Consider the following 8,264-nt stretch of genomic DNA (forward strand, 5'->3'; position numbering starts at 1 on the left):
GGAATCGAACTTTTGAGCTTGATTGTACGAGTACTATACCAATTGAACTACGTTACGTTTAGGTAAAAAAGTATTTTTCCCATAATAAAAAAAATAAAAGACAAAAGCTCGATAATTAATTGATAAATTTCTTTATTTACGAAAATACCCGTCAATATTGAGATTTCGTCGATATGTTACGTAAAAATGAAATATCGGTATCGATAGACGATATCATTGGTTATGGGGCTAAATTTGTCAATTTTCCTTGTTTTCCATTAGAGAGAGGCAGAGTTCAAGAAGTTCAAAATCACTGTTCGAAAAGAAAGCAACGTGGAAGTGAAACCAATCGTTTTGAGATATGGCGACGCTCATCCAGTTTCCATACAACATACACTTCTTTCATGTATGCTCCATTTTCAATCTCTCTGCTTCACATTTTGCAATAATGTTCGTGATTCTTCATCTTTTCAAGCCTTTATTAGGTGACTCTTCTCATGTTTTGTGGTTTTCGAGCATAATGTAAACTCTTACAGTTCAGTTCAATGATAATCGCATTCTGTTGTGGAAACTGAATTTTTCTAGATTTTGGTGCTTAATTCATGTAGTGTTCTTCGAATTGTTCTAATTTCGTGCCCTCGTGTAACTGATGTATTCTCGTCTGCATTTGAGTATAATTCATGAATGGGATTTCACTGTTCATGATTTCCGAATCGAACATGGAATCACTCGTGGAAAACAAGAAATCTAAAGAACGAATCCCGTGCAATCTGTCAATTTCTCTGTTAAGAGATTTTAAGTTCTGTGAATATATGTCTAATTGAACTATGTGAATTTTCTGTACTTAATTCAAGAAGTTTCCTGATCCGAAGATGGGTTACATTGGTATGAATTGCATCATATTCGTGTATTTATAGTACCGTATCTTCTTTTCTTACCTTTGCAACGTAGTTCCTGAATTGGGTTTCAATGCTTTTGGTTTGGAGAACGGGGCACTGTAGAATTGAAGAAAATGTAGGAGAAATGCTCTAGCCTATCTGAAAAGAAATGGATAACATTCACTAGGAGGCAGGATTAATTGCTAGCGCTGCAGATATAGGTTCTTAGTGCTGGAAATACTAAATTCAGTTAACATGTTAACTGAACTTTTGTGTTAGATAAGTACAAAATCCTTGTTTTTGGCTTGTACTTACTTTTGTTTTTATACTAATTATAATGTGTCAAATGGAAGAATGTGTCTCACTTTAATTTGGTGGTATCCATTAATCTTTTTCTTGTCTAATTCAAATATTCCGTGATAGATAGAGAGTGAGAGAATCATAGCCCAGTGTTGTTCCTGGGTAAATTCTTTTTGCGCTTTGGATAGTGAGTCGGTGATTCATTTTCCTTGCTGGCCATGAATTTTTCTTATGTAGGGTATTCTCGGGTTTTAGCCTAATCTTTGAGTTACTCCCCTGTTCTGTAATTATTTTCTTCTTGTTCTGCTTATATTTTAGTTCGGGAAGTAATTCTTTAAGTTAGGCTTTTAGTCTTTGTCTGCTGGTTGTTTTAATCCAGCAGGTAGCCATTTGCTTCAACCTCTATAAATAGGCTTGTTAATCTTCTCTTAGATTTCTCCAAGAACAGTTTTCATCATTTTCTTTAAAATTTCAGCATGAACAGAGCAGAACGCTTACTGTGCTATGGTCAAGAAAAGTTGGCCCATACTGATGCTTGGATTTTGTAATTTTTTGCCATGGAATGTTGGTCCATACTTATGTTATTATTAATTTTTTGCTAGAATGTTATTGTAAATTATGCCGGTGATTTTTTGAATAAGAAGTTGTAATATGATGCTTAGATGTTATTAGAGTCTACTCTTTTTGCAGGCTTATTTTTTTTATGCCAAATCTATTCTTTCATTTTTTTTCTCATGGAAAGTTTGAGTTTTCATCCCAAAAAAGGAAATCATAATATAAAAATGTCACTCGAGTGTTGTAGTTCTTATGTCTTCTGCTCGTCTTACGTACTTACATTTTCATTTCCACCTCAATCATCTTCTCCAAAGTTCCACTGGAAATTTTTTACATTTGGTTTCGTTTTTGTCGTTTGTACTTTTTAATTTTAAAAGGTAATTTCTGTGATGGTTTTTCATTTGTTTTTTAACTGTAGTCTTCCACAACCACAAGGAAGTTACTTGGAAACATCATGGGAGGCAAGTGAGCTTCTAGTCCATAAAAAATTCTAGTGTCGTGGATTTGACTATTTAACAGTATCAAATAAATGACTTGATAATTTTGTTTTGTTCTAAACGATAACAGATATTGTTCAATCTAGAGGGCAAAGTTGGAGACTGCTCAGAAAGGAAAGATGGTTGATATCTCTTTCTTGCTCCTCAAGGAATATTCAAACCTCACATAAAATTTCAGTTAGTTTCTCATCAATCAAGGGAGAAAAACCTCAACAAAACTTTATGAGGGACGAGAAGCTCGTCCCTCATAAAGTTTTGTTGAGGTTTTTCAGCTCGTTCCTGATTCAGATCCCCCTAGCATGAAGGATGTTGATCTTTTATTTAATTTTTTTGATCGAAGGTCTATTTACATACCTTTATAGGTATCCTAATATTTTTTAATCAACAACTATTCTTTGGAGACGATAAATCCTTAACATCACACATTCTGCAGTTCCAAGCTTGTGGTATTGACCGGAGCTGGAATGAGTATGGAATGTGGAATTCCTGATTATAGAAGGTTCAATCTTCCCTTCCTTTCTTATACCAATGTTACACCTTTTATTTGTTCTTCATCTGTGTTTGTTTTAATTGTGTGATGATTAAACATCGACGTTGGGAGTTGGACGTGTGTACAAATGTTGCTAAGTTCACTTAAAGTCATCTCTCACTTTTGTTCCTATGCAGCTTTGACATATAAAAGGAAAACTTCCATGCACGACATATTACAGTTCAGAGACTTTTATTGCATGCTGTCTTGCGCTATATACTTTGAAGTTTGCCAACTGATCCAAGCAAATCTTTTCTGTTTTTGTAGCATGTAATGGCTGCTTGATTGACAAGTGTGGTGTTGATTGTTACTTCTGTTTCTACCGTAAGGCCTAATTCATTTGTAAACTGCACAGCTGTTCAGGATTTCAGGATTTACCCTCGAAAAGGCATCTACCTGCTCATTTTCCCTTGCAAACTAAGTTTACTAAAAGTTCAGCCTATCCATTTTCCCTTCCCATTCAGAACGTCAATACCCTACTTCCTATTAATCTGATGAGAAAAGGCTTTCTAGTTTGAACATGTTTTATGCATATACATACTGATTCTAGCAAGTAAACTCTCGTGTTCACATGCTTTTGTGTTCTATTGTTAGGATCTAGTCAAACTAAACTTTTGTATATATAGATTGTCAATTTCCAATGTTATATCTGCTGCCTTCAAGACTTCTGTTAATTTATTTCTACCTTTTCAAAATGGCATTGCGTTGATTTAGCCCACATCTGTTTTCTTAGACATTACGTAATCTGAAGGGGCACGTGCACACCTTCTTTCTGTATTGCTATGATGATATTGCCTAGACATTTAGAAACAAAATATCAACAATAGCGTAGTGTGTACTTCATCTACATTTTCGGTTAATGGTCTCATCAACAGTTTTGTGTCTTTCTATTCTATTTATATTTTTGTTTAATATTGAATGAATCTCCTTGTCTTTTCCAATATTGAAAATCCTAGTTCTAACGAAATTTCATAACTATGTGAACTGGTCGTTCTTTCCATCTTCATTTTCATTTTTCCACGGCCAAATTTTCTCCACTTGAACTTTGTTTGTTCAATGAAACTTTAACCCACGTTTTCTCGTTAAGAAAGTCCCATGGTCTTCACCCAGAATCTAATTCCAATTTTTGCAGCACAGTATTTCTGTGACCCAAAAACACATACCGGGAAGCAACCACTTGATCACAAATCCACTTCTTTTCCTGAGCAGGAGAGCTCTGAATGTTTCGGTTATTTCACTGTTCTTTTATGGATTTTCACCGAACATTTGTGCGGCCGTTTTTGCTGAAGATTTGGAGCTTGAGAGATACTCAGATTCAAAGGAGGGTTTTACTCTTCTTCGACCATCTTCTTGGGTCAAGGTTTTCAGCTTTCTCTCTCTTTCAACTAACAGCGATACATTGTTTTTTCTTTTAACCAAACATTGTCTGAAATTGTGTGCTGGATAAGGTTGATAAGGCAGGGGCAACAGTTTTATTTGAAGAGGAGAATATGGGAAGCAATAATGTTGGTGTTGTAGTGAACCCTGTTCGTCTCACAAGTCTTGGGGAGTTTGGAACTCCTCAATTTGTAGCCGACAAACTTATACAGGCTGAAAAGCGAAAGGTAATTTAGTTTTGAGATGCTGGCATTTCCTACTAATTGATGCACAGAGTTGGGTTCTCGTTTATTCTTGTGAAGCTTGGCTGTGAAGTATGATGGTTATTGGATTCTTTGAAATGCTGGCAAAAATTAATATTTGAATTTGTTTGTTTTTGTAAAAAGAAGCAACATATATTATTGAGTTTAAACAGCATGAGCGCCTTTATGATTCATGATCTTTGTTGTGATGAATTGCATGTCTTTCCTCTTAAAAGTAGTGTCTTGCTGAAGTTTCAAACTAAAGCTTAAGATGAAGTTTTGAAAATTTTTATCCAGAAGTAGACGAAAATTTGAAAATTGCAGAGAATGTAAATATTGAAACTTGGATTCAGATTGCTCAAGAAGCTTTAAGTGTGAGGTATGCTTAGCCAAATTGCATGTCTCTAGACTTTGAAAAGATTGGTCAGAGCTATGAGCTAAAGTTATAGCTTATTTCTGGAATTTTCAACAAATTTGTATCTATTTTGTCTATAATGTATCTAATCGGTAGTGAAAGGGTAATAAGTTAGTTATTGAATAGGGCAAGAACTTATCCATATTTGTGTTCAGTTTTTTAGACAATTAATATATGAAAAGCCATAGTTTTTTCTTTTCTTATTACAAATTGAAACTTCTTTTGTATACTCTATGATTGGATCCCCTTTTGTACGAATATTTCATTCAATCAATAAAATTGTGTCTTATCCAAAAAAAAAAAAGAAAAAAAAAAGCACCATATTTGTATCTGCTTCATAGACTCTATCTCTCACCTGATTTTTCTATGAATACAGGAAAGTACAAAGGTTGCTGCACTGGTTGGTGTTGCAGAGAGATCTGGTGAGGGAGGTTTACAGGTGTACGAGTTCGAGTACACAGTCGATAGCACTAGAGGAGGGATGAAGCGGATTTTTTCTGCTGCTTTTGTGGCTTCTAAGAAGCTCTACATCCTTAACATATCTCACTCTGACAAACCAGAGAACCCTCTTGATTCACAAAGAAGGATGATGTTGGAGCAAGTTCTTCATTCCTTTGATGTTGCCCCTTCCTCATAATATCAGATCATGGCCTCCCGTAGAAATTAACTCATTTTCTTATTTTCTCTATTTTTCTTTCGATGTAATTGGCTTCTATTTTGTTCCTATCATTTTATATGTTTCAATTTTGTCTTTATTCCTAACATTTTGGAAGTTTCAATTCTGTCTCTTATTCTCTCTCTCTCTCTCCAAAAAAAAAAAAAAAAAAAAAAAGATTCATGGAAGTGTTGTACTTTTGTTTTCTTACATTTTCATTTCCATCTCAACCCATCTTCTCCCAAGTTACCACTGACATTTTATGTTTTGGTTTCACTTTTTTCATTTTTTTTCATTTAAAAAAAATACTTTTTTTTCCATTTCTTTGTGTACTTTAATCTGCTTCCACCACAAGTTACCTGGAAACATCATGGGAGGCAAGTGAGCTTCTATTTCATAAGAAAATGAATTTCGTGGATTTCACTAGTTAACAGTATCAACTAAATGACTTCTAATTTATTTTCTTCTTAACAATAACAGATATTATTCAATCTAGAGTGCACAGTTGGCGATGGATCAGAAAGGGAAGATACTTGATCTCTCTTTTTTGCACCTCAAGAAATGTCCAAACATCACATAAAATTTCAATTAGGATGTGTTTGGAATGCATTTTCAAATGTTTAATTTAAAAAATAAATTATTTTAGAAAAAATTTGAGTGTTCGACAACCACTCAAAATAGTTTTTGAAGAGTATTTTCAACCATTTTTGTTAAAAATGTTTAAATATAAATGAGTTTTTTGAAAATCACTTTTTTCTCAAATCAATCCAAACGGGTCCTTAATTCCTCTTCCTCATCAATCAATCAAGGGAGAAATACCTCACTAAGACGTTCTGAGGCACAAGAAGCTAGTTCCTGAAGCAGATCCCCCTAGCATGAAGGATGTTGATCTTTTATATAAATTTCTTGATCAAAGGTCTATTAACATACCTTTATGGTATCTTAATCAACAACCATTCTTTGGGGACGATAAATCCTTAAAATCACTTGTCATTTGTATCATGCTATTATGCATTCTGCAGTTCCAAGCTTGTGGTACTGACAGGAGCTGGAATAAGTAGGAAATGTGGAATTACTGATTATAGAAGGTTTCCTTTCCCTTCCTTATACTAATATTTCACCTGTTATTTATTCTTCATCTGTGTTTGTTTTAATTGTGAGATGATTAAACATCAACATTCAGAGTTAGATCTGTGTACAAATGTTGTCAAGTCCAATTAAAGCCCAACTCTCACGTTTGTTCATACACAGCTTTGATACATAGAAGGAAACCTTTCATGCATGTTATATTACAGTTGAGAAATTTTGTTATCGTATGATGTCTTACTTGCGGTTTGAAGTATTCCAACTGATCAAAGGGAACCTTTCCTGTTGATTGTTACTCCTGTTTCTACTCTAATTCATTTGTAAACTGGGTTGATCAAGGGTGTTCATAGGTTGGGTTGAAAGACTTTTTAGATCCAATTAATTGTTTGAATTGTAAATTTCTTCAATCCAAATAACTCTTATTAAAAAATGAATCCAATCCAAACCAACCATGAAATATTTGGGTTTGGTTGGTTCGGGTTAATCGGGTCATTTATTTAAAATTTTGTTCTAAAAATGAGCAAAACGTAAATATGTAAAAATCTAATTTAATTATTTTCATATATTGAATTAAGATTAACAACTCAATTTTAATTTATATAGTGAAAATTTTCTTTCTAAAGTGCAAATAAACCACTTTTTAAGATTGGTTGAAGAATAAATTATTCAAAAAATATTTGAATTAAATAAAATTAAAATCAATATATGTATAAATAATTATGTTATATGTAATAAAAATATATTTTTTAAAGTTAATAATAAACTTGGGTTGGTTCGAGTTAGTTTGAGTTATATTAGGTGAACTCATGAACCAACCCAACCCATAAAATTTTCATTTACTTGAACCCAACCCAACCCAAACCGTACGGTTGGATTGGATTGATCAGTTTTTTCGGGTATTCGGGTTTTTTGAATACCTCTAGAGCTGATGTTTAGCAATTCAGGATTTACCCTTGAAAAGGCATCATATGCTCATGTTCCCTTTGCAAACCAACTTTACTAAAATTTCTCCCTATCCGTTTTTCCCTCCCCATTCAGGAAATTCATACCTTACTTCCTGTTAATCCAATTAGAAAAGGCTTTCTAGTTTGAACACATTTTATGAATACATAACTGGCAAGTAAATTCTTGTGTACACATGCTGTTGTGTTCTGCTGTTGGCATCTAGTCAAACTAAACTTTTGTATGTGTAGAATGTCAATTTCCAATGTTATATCTGTTGGTTTCAAGCCTTCTGTTAATTTATTTCTGGCTTCTTAAGCTGATGACATTCTTTTTCTTAGTTGATGATCATGCTTTATATTATTTGGGTTAACACCTTTTAATGTTATGATAAAGGGAACTAACTCAATCACGTATGAGATCCTCGTATTCTAGGTGAACCTCCACAACGATAATAAGAATAACCCCAATAAACGAATTGATAACAACCCCAAGAAAGCTAAATAGATTTACTTGGAAAGATTTGATCAAAGAAGAAAAAAAAAAAAAAAAAAAAAAAAAAAAAAAAAGGAGAACTTGTTTCTAATTTTAAGATTTCAAGCTTTTCACAATCTAATTTATCTAGCTGGATTGAAAGTTCTAAACTTGTATTCTAAACACAATAATACAAAAAAAAATAATAATAATAAAAATAAAATACATAAAGCTTGAGAGATTAGACTCTAAAAAAATTTCTTTCAAATTCAAAGTCTTGTTTCTTGAATGTAGAGATTACAACCCTATTTAACTTATTTTCTTATCATTCTCCC

The 8,264-nt window shown here is 33.2% G+C and overlaps 1 protein-coding gene across 4 annotated transcripts; it reads left to right on the forward strand.

The window, feature by feature from the left end:
- The first annotated feature begins 244 nt into the window (after nucleotides 1-244).
- LOC120087616 (psbP domain-containing protein 2, chloroplastic) lies at nucleotides 245-5,551 on the forward strand. Of its 4 annotated transcripts, XM_039044446.1 has the most exons (8): nucleotides 322-385; nucleotides 2,131-2,177; nucleotides 2,280-2,380; nucleotides 2,462-2,549; nucleotides 2,643-2,708; nucleotides 3,876-4,098; nucleotides 4,187-4,342; nucleotides 5,149-5,551. In XM_039044446.1, exons 4-8 carry the CDS (start codon nucleotides 2,509-2,511, stop codon nucleotides 5,407-5,409), a joined length of 747 nt encoding a protein of 248 aa, XP_038900374.1. In that variant the 5' UTR covers nucleotides 322-385; nucleotides 2,131-2,177; nucleotides 2,280-2,380; nucleotides 2,462-2,508; the 3' UTR covers nucleotides 5,410-5,551. The 4 variants fall into 4 exon arrangements, with proteins under 4 accessions (XP_038900372.1, XP_038900375.1, XP_038900374.1 ...); XM_039044444.1 differs by lacking the exon at nucleotides 2,462-2,549 and having other exon boundaries at nucleotides 245-385; nucleotides 2,131-2,173; nucleotides 2,280-2,331; XM_039044445.1 differs by lacking the exons at nucleotides 322-385; nucleotides 2,462-2,549 and adding an exon at nucleotides 394-464 and having other exon boundaries at nucleotides 2,131-2,173; nucleotides 2,280-2,331.
- The last annotated feature ends 2,713 nt before the right edge of the window (nucleotides 5,552-8,264 follow it).

Source organism: Benincasa hispida, chromosome 10 (assembly GCF_009727055.1).
Source record: "Benincasa hispida cultivar B227 chromosome 10, ASM972705v1, whole genome shotgun sequence".
NCBI classification, from domain to species: Eukaryota; Viridiplantae; Streptophyta; class Magnoliopsida; order Cucurbitales; family Cucurbitaceae; genus Benincasa; species Benincasa hispida.

Bases quoted from the DNA above. Each gene is read 5' to 3' on its own strand.
- LOC120087616 (XM_039044444.1), top strand. From the start codon at position 341: ATGGCGACGCTCATCCAGTTTCCATACAACATACACTTCTTTCAT. The intron at 2,174-2,279 runs GCAAGTGAGCTT...AAACGATAACAG, and splicing joins ACTTGGAAACATCATGGGAG to ATATTGTTCAATCTAGAGGG. The intron at 4,099-4,186 runs GTTTTCAGCTTT...GTGCTGGATAAG, and splicing joins GACCATCTTCTTGGGTCAAG to GTTGATAAGGCAGGGGCAAC.